The 20,106-nt window shown below is 43.1% G+C and overlaps 1 protein-coding gene across 1 annotated transcript in view; it reads left to right on the top strand.

The window, feature by feature from the left end:
- Positions 1 to 20,106, top strand: part of KCNH8 (potassium voltage-gated channel subfamily H member 8) — a 256,860-nt gene that overhangs the window by 111,923 nt on the left and 124,831 nt on the right. Inside the window, exon 6 of the mRNA XM_006029058.2 lies at positions 18,666 to 18,823. Coding sequence (XP_006029120.1) covers positions 18,666 to 18,823 — 158 coding nt within the window. The remainder of the gene's footprint in view (positions 1 to 18,665; positions 18,824 to 20,106) is intronic.

Below are 20,106 nucleotides of genomic sequence, written 5' to 3'. Positions count from 1 at the left end.
GCTGTGGCCAGCCAAGCTATTTTTGGCTAGGGTTTTTTCAAAATACCGTACATCTTCACTCATCTGGAGGTGGCCATTGATGGTTAAGAATAACAATAGCTCCTCCTTTATGTGCTGGTTTTGATTTCTGTTATGTTGTTGAATCATAGGAACTGTATGGTTTTTCTCTCTGAGGGAGATGGGTTTTGGTGGCTCTGGCTTTTGTTGAGAATTTTGCTGTTAACTTTCTGCATGAAACATTCCTTAAGGCTTTGTTGCATGTTAATTTTAAGTGGCTCCTGGACCTCTTAACCCCTGGATTGTTTACACAACACCTGAAACTAGTTTTAAGCACACTTAGGCATCTTAAAGTTACATCACTCCAGCACAGGTTTCTCTCTGATCTGTGTTACTCAGCTTGTGTTCCATTAATGTGTGACCATGCCCCAGAGAGAAGCCACCCAAGTTGCAGTCCTCCAGTGTCCCAGGATGCAGTGTCCCTTCCCCCCTGTTCTGTGTGGACAAACTTTCCATTCCCTGAGCTTTATTGCCAACCAAGCCAACACCCCCTCCTACCTTTGGGAGTTTGACCTTCCCGCCCTGAGATGTGCAACCCCATGCTCACAGCCTGCAGAGTGCATGCTAGCTAACTAGGTCACATGGCACAGATGGGTCCAGGGGAGGTGGAGGAAATAAGGTAGGGGGCAGGACCGGGTACCCATAAGATAGGGTTTCCTTCAAAGGGCAGGGGTAGTAGCTTCCTCTAAAGTGACTTCCTTCATCACTTCCACCTTCAAGCCACCCCAGGACATATAACCAGCACCTCCCACACCACAATCCCGATTTTTAAAAACATAAGACATTATTTAATTTATTTGTTCTTTGTTTCTTTTGAATTTATTTTTGTTTTCACTTATTTTTATTGTTTCCTTCCATGGCTGACTTCTTTCATTTCACCATCCTTCCCTCACCCCCATTTCCTTTCCACCTCCCATTTCATTACCCCCATCCTATTGTCTCCGCCACCCAGCTTCATGCTCCCCCCGCTCCAACCCATCTCTCACACCCCCACTTAGAGCAGGGATAGAAGTGTGTCCTGACTCAAGAGCCCTCTATTGGCAACTCACAACTATAGTTCCTAGTTTGTCCCCTGCTTGCCTGCTCTCCAGTGACAAGTCACAGCTGTGCAAGTGGGGGACAGAGAAGGTTTTTAGCTCAAAGTGCAACATGTAACAAGGCTCTTAGTTTCTCCCTTTCTTCTGTCAGTATATGGATTTCATTTTGTTTTGTGAGATTCAGTTAAGTTTGTGGCCTGAATTATGTCCCTCTATTTTGTATTGGTCTTAATATGTGGTCTGTTTTGAGAGCCAGTTTGAAGTGATACATGTTATTGTATGTATAGAATGTATAACAAGGTTAAGAAAAGTAGGAATACAAACAGAATCATTCACATAGCACCCAAGGATTGACTTGCTAAGTCTCATCTGTTTTACCACCTGTACGTAAGCAAAAACATTGTGCACATAAACCTAGCATGGTTTTATGCTGGATTTTTATGCTGGGGCTCAAAATTGTGTTAATAAAAAGAGGGAATTCTGCATGCAAGAAGCCATTTGATTGCAAGAACAGAAATATTTTGCTGGAGGAAGGCAGAAGGGACCATAAGGGCACTAATCAAATCTTTCAGATCTCTTGTAAGTGGTTTGGGCTCTGAGGGGAAAGAATTGCAGTTCTGGTCTTTTATCTAGATTTCTAACTCTGTAATGCTGTCTAAAAATGTAGTGGGTGTTTGAGAGTGTCTTTTGCAAAACTTGTTCTTCTGGAATAACATGTTACATATTCAACTCTAGGGTCTCAGATGCCCAGAATGAATTCCAGATGTGTGTTATAGGAATGTGCCCTGCAGGCTTAAAATGGAAACAGTGATTGTGCTTTGATCCAAACCCAGACGTCTTTGACAGCATGTATGATCCAAAGGCTTGGTCCAATTATAACAGGTGGGTGACTACTAGGGGTGTGTAAAATGGGCCATATTCAATTCGGATTCAGATTCAGCCTGAATTGGGGACAGTGATTCAATTCATTGATTCAGATCACTGTCCCTGATTTGATCTGGATGAATCTGAATCTGAAGATTCAATGCTGATTCAGAGAATCAGCCATAGGCACAGCTTTAAATGTTTTTTCTACATAGCTCAAGGTACCAGGCATGGCTCATGAACGCTGTGATGCTCGGGCAGATGGAGCATACCACAGGAGTGTGGGGGGCCCTCCCATGTGCTCTGTGGTGAACCCAGAAGTGGACTGGAAGTACTTCCAGTCCACTTCTAGGTCCACCCCCAAGCATGCGGGGGGGGGGGCATGCCCCCCTGGCTCGGTGATCAGCCATGGGGGGAACCTAGGTGCCCCTCCAGACCCAGGAGGAAACAGTCGCCAAGCTGGGGGGGGCATAAGGGGGCTCCCTGCGCACTCCCGGTGGACCTGGAAGTGCTTCTGGTCCACTTCTGGGTCCACTGCCAAGTGCACTAGGGAGCCTCCCATGGTCCTGTGGGATGATCCATCTGCCCCAGCATCTCAGCATTCACGAGCTGCCTGGCACCTTGAGGTATGTAGAAAACACATTATAGCTGTGTCTATATCTGAATCACTGAATCTTTCCAAATCTGTCCGAATCAATTCGGAGGGTTCTGATTTGATTTGGAGAGATTAAAGGGTCTCCTGATTCTATTCGGATTTGGAGAGTCAGCCACCAAATCAGGCCAAATGTCCACCAAATCAAATCGGGGACCGAAGTTTTGCACAGCCCTAGTGACTACCTGATAGAGGGTCTCTGCGTGGACTGAATCATAACATTTTAGTGTAAGCAGCAGTACTACTGATGCTGTTCGTTTCCAGGATGAAACTAATGAAGCTTTTGCTAGTTCATGTCTGTACTCCGTGATCTCGAAATCATGATTTCTTAGAAGGATCACATCAGAAAATCAGAAATAGGTGATGGTCCTATTCTCTGTATGCCACAAAATGCTTTGCACTGCTTCTATTTTATATCAGCATTATCTATTCCACTGTGTTCTCTTTTATAAAGCGTTTAAAAACAAATAAATAAAAAGACTGTGGTCTTTGACTTATTTAGTAATTGAAGAATTTTATTTTGTTCTGACTGTATATAGAGATATGTGTGATCTGTTCCATGACTTACAGGCCCATAGTTACAAAAAAAGGGATGTAGATATGTCATGAGAACTGGGGGGTTTTCTGGGTTTTGTTTTTTGGGGGTGGGTTTGGTCTCTGCTTTCACTGAAAGGTCTATAAAAGTGTGTGGGGGCTGACTATTTCCTATGAACTAAGCATCTCAGGAGGTTATTTTGCTTTCTTGGGAGTGTGGAATAATTATGCTCAAGGAATGTGTTACCGGAAATCCATTTGGGTTGTTAGGATAAGAATAGCTAACACCTAAGGCTAAGACACTTGTGGTTAAATCACAATCTATTTTGGGGAACTTTAAATACAGACACGATAGAAGTGTATAACCATGTAAATGTACAGTTTTGAGAACACTGAGATAATTTTAGCTGTTGCCACTTATGGTTCATGTCTGCTGTGCTGGACACTGTATGAATGCTAAATTGCAGTGGAAAATGAAAATGACTAAACCTGTTTTTATGTTGTTATTTGTGAAATCAGTCAAAGGAGATTTTTTTTTTCCTTGGTGAAATATGTTGTCTTCTCACCATTTTTTAGTTTCTTAGGTTTTTGGTTTAACATCATGTAAATTTTAGACAAATGTATGCTAAACACAACCAGGAGACTTTGAGTAATGAAATATGTGCACCCAGGAGTCGTGTTTTATCAGTTGATAAATTTAGGTGTAGGTTCCATTTTAAACAAATCAAAATGAGGTTTCAGGTCCAGATATGATTTGTCCCAAAGTAGTTAGTTTTGTGAGATTAAGTGTTGCTAGTTTTCTCTCTATATATATATATATCTTATTCACTTAAGATCTTCTAGTAATTACCAAACTCAAGACCAGGAAATGAAAGCTTGGTATCTTAATAAGAGGAAGACTCTGTTATAGGTGGAAGCCCAAAGGAAAATCTGTTTGTGGCTCCCAGTTCTCAAATCTTACTTTACCCCTAGGGCGTTGACAGACTTAATACTTAGAACATGCTATGTACACTTTCAACCCCAAGAGTCTAGATGTGCATGGTGCTTAAGACCAGTTTAAGCTTCTTGGAACATTTCAAAAGCACACCAGGACAATCATGTACTGTTTTGAGCCAGTGTTTTGAGAAAGAGCTCTATGTTATGTACAGAGCACTCCAAACCTAGCATCTGGTCAGTCCTCCAGGCATCCCAAACTACACTGCTCTTTAGCCACCCAAACCCATGCAGGGCAACGGGGCTGCTCTCGGATGCAGCCAGGACTCTCCTACCCAAAGATCTATTGCCTTTAGAGACCACAGTCTGCAGGGTTGGAAAAGCAGAAAGCCTTCAAATCCATTTCACTTCCCTGTTAGGAACCCTTGGCGGGGGTATCAGGCTCATTTGTGGTGGAGGTAGAAGGGAAGGTAGGTAGCCAGTTGCTATGAGGGCTGTATGGCCCCCTGATTGTGGTGGATAGGTTTTATAACTGCAATAAATAAACATCTGCCAATTGTTGGGTGCTGGTGGTGGGAAAATAGAGCCATTGCACAATGAACAGTTAATAGGACAGAATGACAGTCCATTCCACATTCAATGTGAAGTGAATGAGCCCTTTAATTCTTGTTCCTTGCCCTCTGTACTGCAGTCTTGCAGCCAGCCCTGCCCTGCAGGTTCCACCCTGCGCACACATCTCCATGCAATTGCTGGTGGGTACTTGAGCTGCTTTCTAGGGGAAGTTCTTTTAAGGCCACAGCATGAGGCAAAGATTGCGAGAAGTCATAAAGCAACCAGTCTGTGGAATAAAGAGCCAGAAGTCCCCAGCCACCTTCTCCTTTGCCCCAGCACACACACATACCCAATCGCCCCCTCTCTGGGTAACACTGCTCAGAGGTTAATAGGATGCAGAGCAAGTACAGGCATGGTCTATACAGGTGAGTCATTCAGAGAAACAGAGGCATAGGGTCTGGTTTGGGTGGAAGGAAGCAGTGACAGCCCAGAAGCAGGGGACAATAAAACCCTGGCAACTTCTCCAGTTCCTACCATCTCCTGCCACCCAGTTCAGCCTTGGATCCTACAAGGTAGCTTCCCAGGACAGGGTTTAGGAAAACTTGGGAGTTTTGGGGGGGAACCTGGAGCATCCAGTCCTCTGGGAACCACAAGCAGGGGGCCATGAAGCTCCACCAGCACCTGACAACCATTTCACTTTGCCCCTCTGTTCCATTCCAGGTCTTTTCCACAACTAGAGGAATCCTGGGGAAACTGGGCACTGACCCCTGGAAGGCATTATGCTTTGGGTAGTCTATCACTCCCCTGGGTGCATTTTGGCAGCAACACAATCCCTAAAAGATGACTATTTTACTCGGAAACTTTAGTAGTGTACATGTAGACATTTCTGCCCAGAGACAGTTGCGAACTGGTTACCAAACAGCAACATTCTTGGAACAGTTCAAGTGTTAAGTCTGTCTGCACCCCTAGAGCTGCCAGCTCTTTTGATTTCATTATAATTGTGAATTTGTAGTCTGGGTTGATATCAAGCCCTGAAAAAAAATCTCATGATTTTTCTTACTGGTGCCCATAATCTCATGCAGTTCCTCCCAGGAAAATGTCTGCCATCTTTCACTACAACCAGTGGGAATGGAATCATAACCTAATGTTAATATTAATGTCAGTTTAATTTTTGCATGTGAAAAAGTAGCCATCATCTTTCATTTTTTCTAGTTGCACTGAAGTCATACTTCCTCACAGAAGAGGGTAATTGCTTAGTGAGCATGGATATGAGAGAAGCAAGTTCTAGTTCAGAAGCTATCTCCTTTCTAATGAAGACAGGGGCATACAGCAAAGTCCTTTATGCCAGAACAATGTTTTAGGATGTAGGCATTTTAGATACCTTTGTAGAGCAGGGCAAATGGACATGTGTTTAAATCTTTAAAATCCTATTGTCCTGCTGCTGCCACTTTCATCTTGTCTGTTGCCACTTTTGTCATAGCTTTTCTGGTATGAGAGCTATTATTTATTTATCCTGTTCTGTTTTTCTGAGTAAGTGGCATGATTTATGGACTTGCATTTGATTTACAGTGCTGCTATTCCACTTTATACTGATTCCCCAGAGAGAAGTGTCCCTCAGTGAAATAAACCTATATTATTTCCAAAGTATGGTCTCCAGCATTTGAGTAATAAAAGTTTTGTTTTTAGGTGACAAACTTGCCAATGGAATTATTATTAATTTTTAACTGAGCACCAATAGTATTCTCAGCACTGCAAAAAATAAGTATGGAAATGCAGTCCTTGCCCAAGGATTTCTAGTCTGAAACAGGCCCACACAAACCTGCCTTGGGCGCACAGAATGCACAAATTGAAGGTTCAGTCTTGAAGAAGCATAAATGTATTTGGACGCTGTATATAAGAACGTACATCTTAAAATATGATTATTGTTATATGTTATTAGTCAACATGGTAACTAATGCTCTCCTTGCCTCCTTTTAACTGTAAATTTGCTATAAACCTTATGCCCTTAACATTTATTTTCTAGAAAATTATCTTTATAATCAGGGCATTTGGGATACAAATTTCTGGCCATTTTGCAGTTCGAGCTGACATAATATTAAATTAACAATTACCAGTTCTGATGCTGTAGTTTCAATTGGAAAGCCTCATAGGGTTGCATTATTGCTACTCAATTAAGATTTAAGTAATTCATATTTTAAAATCAGTGCTACTGTGCATGAGGAAATTTAGTGCTCAGTAATCTAGAATGTGAATTTTGGACCAATTTGTCTACTCTATATTAATTACCAATGTGAACAACTTGGGGTAGATTATTTTCCATCTGTTAAGTGTCTTCTTCACAACTTGGGGTAGATTATTTTCCATCTGTTTATTGTCTTCTCCCTGCCGTAATGGCTCCTATACTTAATACTCCCCTACTATATTTTTCAATAGGGTATAGAATTTGTATGAGTTCTCCCAAACCATGGTCTCTTCTGTATGCATGAGCTGTCCCTCAGTTTTTGGTTTCATAACCTCCCTATGAACTTTTTAAGGTTCACCAAATCATCACATAGAATCAAATAAATTAAGGGCTGGAAGAGTCCTCGAAAGATCATTGAATCCAACCCCCTTGCAGGAATACTGCTGAGATCAAATGACCCCAGCAAGGTATCTGTCCAGTCTCCTCTTCAAAACTTCTAAGGTTGGAGACTGCACCACCTCTTTGGGAAGTCTATTCCAGATTCTGGTCACCCTTACTATGAAGAAGTTCTTCCTTACATCCAACTGAAACCATCCTCTAACAGTTTATCGCCATTGCTCCTTGTCCTCCCCTGGGGTGCCCTAGTTAACAGTTTTTCTCCTAGCTCCTGATATTCACCCCTAACATACTTATAGAAATCCACCAAGTCCCCCCTCAATCTTCTCTTCCCCAAGCTGCGCAGTCCCAGATCCCTTAGTCTTTCCTCATAATGTTTGACCTGCAGGCCATTAATCCTTCTTGTGACCCTTCTCTGAACCCTTTCAAGATTCTCCACATCTTTTTTGAAGTGTGGTGCCCAGATGGTACTCCAGCTGGCATCTCACCAATGCTGAGTAGAGAGGCAGTATCATTTTCTTAGCCCTGCTTGCGACGCATCAACTAATGTATCCTTGTGTGCTATTAGCTTTGTTGACTACAGCATTGCACTGGCAGTTCATGTTTATCCTGTGATCAGCCATAACCCAGAGATCCCTTTCAGCCATCGTGCTAGCCAGAACATCTCCTTCTAACCTATATTCATGTTGCTGGTTACTTCTCGCCAGATGAAGAACTCCTTATTTATTGTTATTGAACTGCATCCGGTTCCACTCTGCCCACCTTTCCAGCTTGTCCTATTCGCTTGGATCCACATCCTATCCCCTAGCATGACTGCTTTACTCCATAACTTAGTATTGTCTGCAAACTTGGCCAGCATACTTTCTACAGCTTCATCTAAATCATTGATAAAGATATTGAACAGCACAGGGCCAAGAACAAAAATCCCTGTGGCTCACAGCTGGCTACCTCCTGCCAAAATAATACAGACCCATCCACTAACACTCTCTGGGTTCTACCTCTTCACCCACCTGACCATGGACTCTGCCAGCCCACAAGACCCCAGTTTTTTTTTTATAAGAGTGTCATGGGAGACCATATCAAAGGCCTTTTTAAAATCCAAGTACATGACATCAACCTCATCTCCCACATCTAAGCAGTTTATTATTTGACTATAAAAGGAGACGAGGTTGGTCAGAAATGACCTGCCCACAATGAAACCATGTTAGCTATCCTTTAGCACGATGCCTTCTGCTATTCATGAACTTAGGCTAATATCTGGGGTCATAAAAGAATTTCAAAGACCAAACAAAGATCCCTTCCCTTATTAGCTATTTATACCTTCTGACATATAACTGATATTCTTTGACATTTATTTTACTTTCTAATTATTTATATATTTTCTCAATGTTTATACTGCTGCCGGCCTTTTAACCAACATGATTTTTTGTGCCACATCATTTTTCCCCGCTCTGTAAAATTGTAGCTTTGGTGCATCCAGTAGAATCTCATTAAACAATTTCTAATTGTTGTTAATTCTTCCCACTTAAATTAATATTTCCAGGGTGTTATGCTGACTGCTGCTTTAAGCTTTGGTAAATTATCCCTTTTAAAGTTTCTAGTTAAAGCCACATATCATGGAAAATTAAGGTTGGAAGGGACCCCAGGAGGTCATTTATTCCAACTTTCTGCTCAAAGCAGGACCATCCCCAACTATATTACCCCAGCCAAGGCTTTGTCTAGCTGGGTCTTAAAATCCTCTAAGGATACAGATTCCATAGTGTCTCTGGGTAACTTGTTCCAATGCTTTACTACCCTCCTACCAAGACAGTTTTTTCCTAATATCTAACTTAAACTTCCCTTGCTACAACTTGAGCTCATTGCTCCTTGCTCCGTTATCTGCCACCACTGAGAACAGTCTAGCTTCTTCTTTTTTTTCAAGCACCCTTCGGGTAGTTGAAGGCTGTTATCAAATCCCCCATCCATCTTCTCTAGTCCAGACTAAATAAGCCCAGTTCCATCAGGCTTCCTCATGTGGCATGTGCCCCAGCCCCCTAACCATTTTCATTGCCCTCTGCTCGACACTCTCTCCAATTTGTCCACAACCTTTCTGTAGTGGGAGGAGATGGAAGGGCAAATCTGGACATAGTATTCCAGATGTAGCCTCACCAGTGCTGAATAGAAGGGAAGAATCACCTCCCTCAGTCTGCCAGCAATGCTCCTACTAATGCAGCCCAGTATGCCATTAGCCTTCTTGGCAACAAGGGCACATGTTGGCTCCTATTCAGCTTATTGTCCACTGTAACCCCCCAGGTCCCTTGCTGCAGAGCTGTTGCTTAGCCCATTGGTTCCCAGCCTGTACCAAGTGCATGGGATTATTCCATACCAAGTGCAGTGCATTAGTCCTTACTGAACCTCATGGGATTTCTTTTGGCCCAATCCTCCAATTTTTCGAGGTCTCTCTGAATCCTAACCCTAGCCTTACCCTCCAGTGTATCTCTGCAGCTTGGTGTTATCTGAAAACTTGCTGGGGGTGCACTCCATCCCATCTTCCAAATTGTTGATGACTATATTGAACAAAACTGGTCCCAGGGCACTCCACTTGATACCAGCTGCCAACTAGACATTGAGCCATTGATTACTACCCTTTGAGCCAAACAATCCAGCCAGTTTTCTGTCCACTTTACAATCCATTCATTACACCCATATTTCCTTAGCTTCTTTATGAGAATGTTGTGGGAGAATGAATCAAAAGGCTTGCTAAAGTTAAGGTATATCATGCCTGCTAGTCTCCCCACATCAAGAGTGGCAGTAAGCTTGTCATAGAAGGTAATCATGTTGGTCAGGCATGACTTGTCCTTGGTGAATCCATGCTGACTGTTCCTAATCACTTTGTCCAAGTGCTTAGGAATGTATTTTTGAGGATCTGCTCCAAGATTTTTCCAGGGATTAAGGTGAGGCTGACTGGTCTGTAGTTACCTGGATTCTCCTTCTTCCCTTTCTCAAAGATAGGCACTATATCTGCTCTTTCCCAGTCACCTGGGACCTCTCCCAATTGCCATGGGTTTTCAAAGATAATGGCCAATAGCTCTGCAATCACATTGGCCAACTCCTTCAGCAGCCTCAGATGCATTGCATCTGACTCCATGGACTTGTACATATCCAGCTTTCCTAAATAGTCCCTAGCCTGTTCTTTCACCGCTGTTAGCTGCTCATCTCCTCCCCAAGCTGTGCTGTCAGGTGCAGTAGTCTGGGGGCTGACCTTGCTGGAAAGACTAAGATGAAAAAAGCATTGAGTACTTCAGTCTTTTCTCCATCAATTCTCACTAGGTTGTCTCCCCCATTCAGTAAAGGACCTACACTTTCCCTGATCTTCCTCTTGTTGCTGACATATTTGTAGACGCCCTTCTTGCTACTCTTCATGTCCCTTGCTAGCTGCAACTCCAGTTGTGCTTTAGCCTTCCTGATTTTATCCCTGCATGCCCAAGCAATACTCTTATGCTCCTCCCTAGTTGTTTGTCTGAGTTTCCACTTCTTGTTAGCTTCCTTTTTCTGTTTTAGCTCACTGAAGAGTTCCCTGCTAAGCCAAGCTGGTCTTCTGCCATATTTACTAGTCTTTCTGAGCATCGGGATGGTCCATTCCTGTGCCCTCAGTAAGGTTTCTTTGAAGTACAGCCAGCTTTCTTGGACTCCTTTTGCACTCAGACTGGCCTCCCAGGGGATTCTGCCCATGAGTTCCCTGAGTTAGTCAAATTTTGCTTTTCTGAAGTCCAGGGTCCATACTCTGCTGCTTTCCTTCCTTCGTTTTTTCTCCGGATCCTAAACTCAATCATCTTGTGGTCACTGCTGCCCAAGTTGCCTTTACTACATTCCCCACCAATTCTTCCGTTGGTGAGCAGCAGGTCAAGAAGAGTACAGACTCTAGTTGACCTCTCCAATTATGGCCTCTAATTGGCATTGGTCAAGCTAACAATCACCTATGATACAGTTAACCACTAATGAGTCCTTCACAAGACCCTGGAAATAACAAACGATCTATACCTTACAGAGATGATACAAACCCTGCTCAAAAACAGACTTCTTTTTGTCAAACTTTGGATGGGAAGCAAAGCAGATGGAGGTAGCAGATTAATGGACTCCCCCAAGGAAGCATACTTGCACCACAGTTATATAACATCTATATGAATGACCAACCAGTCAATTTGGAAACAGAACATTAAATTTATGCAAACAACCTGTGCATAACAGCACACAACACTGGCTTTGACCATGTTGAAAAATCCCTAAGCAAGGCACTAACTGGCCTAACCTTGTACCAAATTGAAAACCAATTACATGCCAACTCAGTGAAAACACAAGTATACGCCTCCCATCTGAAAAATCATGAGGCCAACCACAAGCTCAACATTACATGGTCCAGGACCCCACTATCCCACTCTCCAAATTCAGTTTAACTTAGAGTCACCCTCAGTCAAACCCTCTTATACAAAGAACACATCATGAAGATGATAGCAAAGGTGAGCACTCAGAACAGCATTCTACATAAGCTCACCAACTCAAAATGAGGAGCTAGTCCCTCAGGCATTTGAACCGCTGCTCTGGCTCTCAGCTTCTCTGCTGGGTATGCATGCCCTGTATGGGAGAGATCTATACATGCTAAGCACCCTTACCCCATTCTGAATGAAAGCTGCTGATACATTGTGGAATGTATGAAGTCTATCAGAGTACACAGTGTGTATCTTTTGGCTGGCATCATTCCACCTGACAGAAGAGCAGTGACCAGCAGAATAAAATGATAGAGACAAAATGAAGATGTCTGACTTCTGTATGACTATCCCACAGCACACACATATTTTGAGTCATGCAGGAGCTTCCTCATCGACACTCAACATCTCGATGCCACACCCAAGGAGATACAACTACAGATGTGGAACAAGAGGCTGATGAAAATACCTGACAATGGAAAAACGGACATTCCAATGTGGAGTCCTTCCATCAGGGGTTCACAAACCATGTCTCAACCATGTACTACCAAAGTCAAAAGCTCCAAGGAAGAAGTCTGGTTACACCACTGGTTCAAGCACAAGTGAATGTGGCACAGAGCCTCAAACTGTGCAACACCTGCTGCAATGCCTGTTGCTTGAAGGCACAGATACAATGAAAGACCTCATAAAGTACAATAAACAAGCACAAGCATGTGTAATAAAATGGCCAAATATGGTGTAGAGACATGAGAAGAAGTAGTTGTCCTCTTCAGCACTTGTACCAGGATGTTGTCCCCAGTATTCTCCAAAAACTTCCTGGATTGCCTGTCTGCTTCTGTATTGCCGTCTCAACAGATGTTGGGGTGATTGAAGTCCACTATGAGAACCAGGGCTTATGATCTGGAAACTTCTGCTAGCTGTTTGAAGAAAGCCTCATCCACCCCAACCTCCTGTTCTGGTGGTCTATAGCATACCCCCCGCCATGACATCACCCTTGTTCTCCCCTCTGACCTCACCCCTGAGACTTTCAACAGGCCTATCTCCAGTTTCATTCTGGAGCTCTGAGCAATCGGCCTGCTCTTTTACATAAAACGCAACTCCTCCTCCTCTTCTCTACTGCCTGACCTTCCTGAACAGTTTATACCCATCCATGACAGGATGCCTCCATCCTCCTCAAAAGGGAATCTCCAACCCATCTCTTTCTTTTTATGGCAGTGGTCTCAATCCTCCCAAACTTGGGGATGCCTGGCCTGGCCTCTTCCATTAATGAAATGTGCCCCTTCTCCTCTTCTGTTGCTAGGGCTCTATATATGTTCCCCAGAAAAATGGTGGCAGGTAGAAATGAAGATTTCTGCTTGCTGCCAGAGGTCATAAACTTCCAGTTTCCACTTTCCTGGGAGTCTGTGTCCTTTTCCTTCTCTCATACTGCCTCTGACAGTTCTTCCTCCACAGTCCTAGAGGTCTCTTTCAGCATCAAATTGAAGTAGTTCTCATGGCAGAGGATGCTTTGGAGTTTTGCTGCCTCTTCTTGTAGCGATTTTGCCTGCTCCCTGAGGGACATGAACATAAGGCACCACTCGCATCGCAGTCACTCCGCTTCCTGTCTGTCACTGGAAGGAACCTGCAAGCTGCAGTCTCCACAGCACTAAACCAGGACCTGGATGAAAGTCTCAGTGGTGATCAGTCCTGACTGGACAAACACCTCACAGGTGCAAGCAGAAGAAGTGCTGGCAGTGGCAGTGGCTCTGACATTGCAACATTCTCCAGCCATTTCACTGCCTCTCTCTTTCTGCCCCTTGTTCCAAGCAGGCCCTCCCTAGCAAACTCACCGATAAGCTGGCCTGTTCACTGCTCCTTGGTCCTGAAAGGTTCCCTTTCCCCTGCTTCCTCTCACTAACCTTACAGTGAAGAAAGGTGAAAGAGTTTCCAGGCAAACTCCCTAGAGAACTGCCCCTCCCTCACTCGGGACTCTAATTAAGCAAGGAGCTTAAGTCTTGGTCTAACTCCTGAGTTTTAGCTGCTTACACTAAATATAAAAGTAAACTAACATATTAAGAAATAAATTACCTTAAAAGCTCCCCTTCAAACAGGGAGGTAGTGAACTGACCTGCGACTGCTTGCAAACTGCCCTGTTTCCTATCCCTGTTCACTCACTCCCTGGTCTTGAGGGCAGTCTCCTTTTATACCCTGCTGGGCCTGGCTCTGCCCCCTTGGTAGGGCTGTTGTCAGACACAGGCAGCAGCTAGCAGCACTCCCAGTTGCTCAGAGCATACCCCAAGCAAACAGCCCACCAAACAAACACTTGGCAAGCCCAACACACAGGCCGCCCTGGCTCACTTACCTTCCTGGGGCTGGATCTGGTTCCTGGTGCTTGGCTCCACTTCTTTTTCCCCTTCATCCTCTTGCTCCCAGTGAACTGCTTTCAGACTGCCATTTTTGCTGTTCACTTGCTCCCTAGTCACTCAGGGAGTCTTTGTTTTTAAAACAAATTGCTGTCAGTTCCTCAAATCTGCTTACAAAAAATAAATGTAACAAAATCAACAGAATCAAAATCAATGTCAGCAATTAACATGTATTTGTCCTTCGGAAGGAGGTTCCACACTTGGTGCAGAACTCTTTGGTATAGATAAGTTAATATCTATTTTATTTATAAACTGTAAGGAATTTTTGTTACTAGCTGCATAAAATACATTAAGTGTACCTCAGGCTGAAGGAAGCACCCACATTAACATGATAACATTTTTCTTTCTGCACAGTTTTTTTCTATTTTCAATAACTGCTTCTCTTTTCCCAGAATTGTTCTTCCTTCCCCAAATTATAATTACACTGACTTTCTTGTGCCTGCATTTCATTGTCAAACAAAACACCATTGACACCATATGAGGTTGGATTGAAAGCTGATATAAGGCGCTTTAAAAAGGAGAGTTAAGTAATATGTTGAGATTAGCAACTTTCCCATGCTAAACTTCAAACTAACAAATATACAAACAAAACAAAGGAAGGGCTGAGAAAAGAAACTACTGGCATTTACTTAAGACATGTTTTATGGAGAATATGGGTGCATGTACACATGATGGTGGAGCCATGTACATGTGACAAAAAGTGACAAGAAATCATCATTTGTCTCGTGTAATGGCATGACTATATACACACGCACGATTTTTTTCATGTAAAAATGTATTTGAGCATGGCAGCTTAGACCACCTCCAATGTATTTTGGTTTGAACAGAACAAATTGTACTTTTCTGGATAAAAAAAACAAACTGCACACATACATCATGTCTGGCATACAACATGTCTGGCCTTCCAGCACCCTGTGCACCAGCCCCCTTCTCTGGCTGCCAGCATACCCAGCCACCCTCCTGCCACCTTCCCACACTACCCTGGGGGCAAGCCAGCCTATTCCTGGGTGGTCAGAGAAGGTGGCAGGGACAGTGCACAGGGCACTAGAAGCCCACTAAGGATGAGCTTCCCAAGCATGCCCTGGCTTCCAGCACCCCATGCACTGTTATATGGGGCTGAGTGCTGCCTGCCTGTGAGCTGAGGCAGCACCTGCCCAGCTAGCACCCTGCCTGGGCAGCCCCAGGGGTGCTACCACCACAGAGGGAAGCACTGCCCCCTGCCCCACCCCTGCAGCTCAGGGGCTGTTCAGGCAGGCTCCACCAAGGGGAGGGGGGGAGAAACAGTGGCAAGGGGCCCACTTTTCTTTTTCTGGTGGAGCCTGCCTGGCTCTCTGGTGCCTGAGGCACAATTTGCTGGCATGCCCTGAGCTGTGGGAACATTCCTTCCCAATCTATAAATTGATTAGTATAATGCTTACAGCGGACCCAAATCCTGATCATATGCGTCAGGATCAGAGCTGCTAATTTGGATACAAGAGAGTGCCCCAGTTGAAGGAACAGGATTTATGGATCCTCCCACAGGTGCACAAGGGAAAATGGTTCCCCTGAACCTCCAATAACCAGTTAATTGGGTTAGGAAATGACTCTTCTGTCCCCTGCCTCCATTCCCCATGCCAATTCTTGGCACTTTAGTGGGGAGCATCCCTAAAGGAATTACTTCCTTTTTTCCCCCATCATCCAGATAACCTCCCCCGCCATCCCTGCCCCCAAGAGAAAAGGTTATGGTATAATGATAGTAATCAGTGTATGTATGTGGTGGTACTGGATTCTCAGGGTTTCTAGTATCCTCCTTGCACCTGTAAAAATTATTATTTTGGCTTAGGAGTTTTTGGTTTTTGTGTAAAGGGGCACTGGCCTAACTTAATTATAAAAGCCACACCATAAATCTTGACATTCAAAAGTCTAAGTACTTTTACAGTGTGATGGTTTACTGGTTTTTGTTAGTTAATATTTTAAACTCTCAGGAAAAATATATTATTAGTATCTTATGGGCATTAACTATCTTCTTGTGGGGAAATAAATGAGAATTCATCAGCTGTCAACATTTGAAATTGATAAAAAACATTAATAGAAAAACACAGCATATACAAGTAAGTGGGAGAAAGAACAGATAAAGGTGGTTTAATTTTATAGTGTAGAAGAATTATGGTATTTACTACTTCTTTCCACTGGTTTGGGATGACAACATTGTGGCTATCGATCCATGGCCTCTGAGATGCCTTTAGTTCAAGGTGCAGTGGAATCTAAGCCATAGTACCAATAATGGTGCCTCCTGTTGTGCCACACAATGTTGGCAATGGGGATTTGATCCCTATCATGCCTTATTTTGCCAGTGCAGGTGGAATCTGGGATCATGGTGCTGGGCTCCCTCTGTACCTGCAGGTTGAAACCCAAGTACAGACAACCAGCTGATTGCCAGTTGGGACTGAGGACCTAACCAGGTTCTGATACTGGACCCAGTCAGGTCCCTGGCCCCAGACAATAGTCAGCTGATTGTCAAAACCCTAGCTCAGGTTTTTAAAGGTCCCAGCACCCAGGCACCCTAGGATTGGGCTGCCAGGACAGCTGGATTCTGTCCCTGCTGGATTCTGACACTCAGTCGAAGGTGGTATGTACAATTTAAGGTGTGATACAAATGAGCCACAAAGGTTGTTATTTGTGGAATATATATGGAATAGTTTTGTGACTCATTTCCTGCATTATCGCATCTTAAATTGACTTCAATGTGTAGCCAGGTTACTATTTAAGACAGTTAATCATGCCCTAAATAAAACGACAGGGGTCCATGTGGCAGCCTTGCCTTATTTTCCTTTACACCAAAGCTGGGTTGCTTGCTTTGCTTATTCTTATGAGAGCAATAAAACAATAGAGCGATATGAAGTTTCTTCCAAAGCTGACTAATGTATGTAGACACAAACTAGGTAAATGACAGAGGACATGGGATGGGCTGAAGTAACAGATAGTCTCAGTGAAAGAATGTGATAGAAACTTCAAACTTTATATCCAAAATGTTAGCTTATAGTGAATCCTGGAGGTAGGGTCAGATTTTTTGTTGGTTCCAGGCCCAATCTTTAGATTCCTTGGGTTTGTTTGAGGAAGTTTCCTGATACATCCAGACTATAAAGTTCAAAGGCAAAACCAATTCTGCTGGTTGAAGAAAGCTCTTAGTTCTTTCTTAAGTGTTCAAAAAGAACATGATCAGCTCTCCTCATCTCATTAAAATGCAGGCTTAACCTAGCTTCTGATATGAATTTCTTACTATTTGGAGACAGTAAATCCTTGCTTTTCTAGTTTGTAACCTCATAACCCCTCACCCTCAGATCTCTAAAAGCTCACAGAACTCCATGGTGCCAGGTTATGCACTCTATTGTGTCCATCATCCTGCATCCCTTTGCTTTCATGAACAGAAGTAAATCCAACTTTATTGCCCTTTTGCACCCTTTCCTGGTGGTTTAAAAATAATACCCTTGATCCATGGCCATGCTCCTTTGACATCAGTAGAGGTTGGAGCAGCAGTTCGCACTTACATCAATAGGAGCTGTGTGCATAGCTCAAGAGCAGGATATTGTCCTCATTTTGTGGGATGTGAGAAGCATTGAGGCTCCCCTGTCAAATGTGAAGTTCAGACCATGCAGATTTTCTTAATTTTTATTCATGCAAAACTCCGTTTATAATCAATGCAAATAATTCTTTAGGTTCCCTTTAAAGATTTACATGTAAGAGTAACATTACATATGTAACTGCTTCAATGAGAGTAAGCAGGTAGGTAAAGTGTTTGCAGGATCAGGACCTTAGTAAAGATTTTTAAAAATATGGACACTGAGGGCACCTCAACACATGCAGGTAAAGGCATAATGTGCAATCCACACAGTCATGCCTCCTGTCATGCCACATGTGCATGGCAGAAGGAGTGATTGTAGGATTGCACATTCGATCCTGTGGTACCTTATTACCAGTGCATTGGGAGCCACTGTTGGGAACCCACTCAGCTGATGGGGCTCCAAGCCACTGGGTGTTCCATACATAACCACAGCTGGAAGACTGCAGCAGTTGCTATCTCCCAGGCATGAGAAAGCTCCGCAAATCTCCAGGGCTGGAAGATCATAGCTGTACCCACAGCCCTGGCACAGCTTCCTAGCAGTGTTGGGGTTGATAGTTCCCTCAGCTGCAGGGCTTCTAGCCCTAGCTACACATGGTGCCCCCGTGAAGCTGGGAACCTGGTCAGCTGATGGGGCTCCCAGCTGCAGGGGCAGACCTTGCTATATGTATAAATTAAAGCTAAATAGCAACCAGCTATAAAGTTATTACATATTTTCAAGTAATAACATTATAGTTAGTTGAACCTTTTTATGGTGTGGTTGTTAATCTGCAGGTCTAGCCACTCTAAACCAGTTGCATAATTAATCTGGCAATTGCATGGCACAGGTAATGTGCAGAGTGGACCTCTGCAATGTAACTTTTTGGTTTGTTTCATTTTCATTCTGTGTCCAGTCGGGGAATAAAGAAAATATACTTGTTGCTGTGATTGGCATTACAGTCCCATTGTCAGAGGAACTGCTGTATGTAATTCTGTTTCTTCTCTTTGTCAAGCAGATATTATTTTAAATTTCCGAACATCGTATGTCAGCAAGTCTGGCCAAGTTATATTTGAAGCAAGATCTATTTGTATCCACTATGTAACTACCTGGTTCATCATTGATTTAATAGCTGCACTTCCTTTTGATCTCCTTTATGCGTTTAATGTCTCAGTGGTGAGTACTACATTTCTTTATTTTTAACATTACTTATCTCAAGTTGGTCACTTTTGTGAATGAACTTTTTTTTTCTATTAAAAAAACCAAAAAACTTATATGTGTTTGTTTTCTATTGACAAGGATTTATTTTCTGTTACAGTTGTAGTTAGCATTCTGTTCTTTTTTCAACAGTGTGAAATGTTTTGACCTGAGACACTAAAGGGTGAAATACAGATTAGTGGCATAGCTAGAGGTTGTGATAGGGGCAAGTGCTTCAGGTGTCAACTTGGTTGAAGGGAGGAGTTCGTAATTGTGGTCGCAACCAGAAGTTGCCACTTTTACTTTGCTGTGGGCACTGGGCCACATCCCTACACTGCTGATATGAACTGCATTTGTTGAACTTAATGAACTCCTGCAGCCACATGACATCTTTCACTGACATGGAATCCACAGTCCATGCAAAATTCATCTCCCAGTTTCACAGGTGTATTTAGAGTGTTTCCTTTGACCTGAAGAACATCAGTATAAGTGAGCACAAAATCTGGCTCTCCTTTTCTACCTGTTATGTTGGACTCTTGATAAGTTGATAAGTATTTTTTTAGTTAACAAAGCTAAAGTTTTAAGAAGTTAAAGCTTTAATTCAGCATTATAAGATTTTAAGGATTGTTGCTACAAAACCCAGCCAAACAGGTCTGTTGGGGCAGTGGAAGCTATTCTCAATTTGAAGGAAGAATTATGCCCTTTCTCACGATTACAGAAGATGTAGTGGGCATCCTGGCACACATTTTCAAAAATAGCCTCTAATTTTGGGATGTTTCATCTTTGGCAATCAGCTTGAGAGAGCATTGGGGTGAAATTCAGAGCTGCTGATTGCTCAAAATTATCATTGACTTGAGTTGTAGTTACTTGGAACCTCTGAAAAACAGCTACCAATGACTGAGGTGCCTAAAATTTATAAACCACCTTGAAAAATGCATAAGAAGTTCACAGTGAATGCCACCATCATGTTGGTTCAAAACATTATTAGTTTTCATCATGCTGAGAATCAGCTTACTTCACCAGTAGTCCTACTGACTTAAGTAGGGCTGTAGTGGGATTAGATGCTAATAATTCAGTGTGAGGGGGTTAAGACCAGACAGAGAACTATTAAGCAAAACCAGAGAGTCTTCTGACAACATAAGTGTGCACTGGATTGTTTCCTGAGTGAATAAATGTTAGGAAGTCAAAGAAGAATTTGAAAAGCATTATTAAAGGTGTTAGGTGAAGTTAAATGAGGGATGTGCTTTCTGCTTATTCCCCTC

Source organism: Alligator sinensis, unplaced genomic scaffold (genome assembly GCF_000455745.1).
Source record: "Alligator sinensis unplaced genomic scaffold, ASM45574v1 scaffold648_1, whole genome shotgun sequence".
Lineage (NCBI taxonomy): Eukaryota > Metazoa > Chordata > Crocodylia > Alligatoridae > Alligator > Alligator sinensis.
This window is presented reverse-complemented; position numbering and strand designations above follow the sequence as displayed.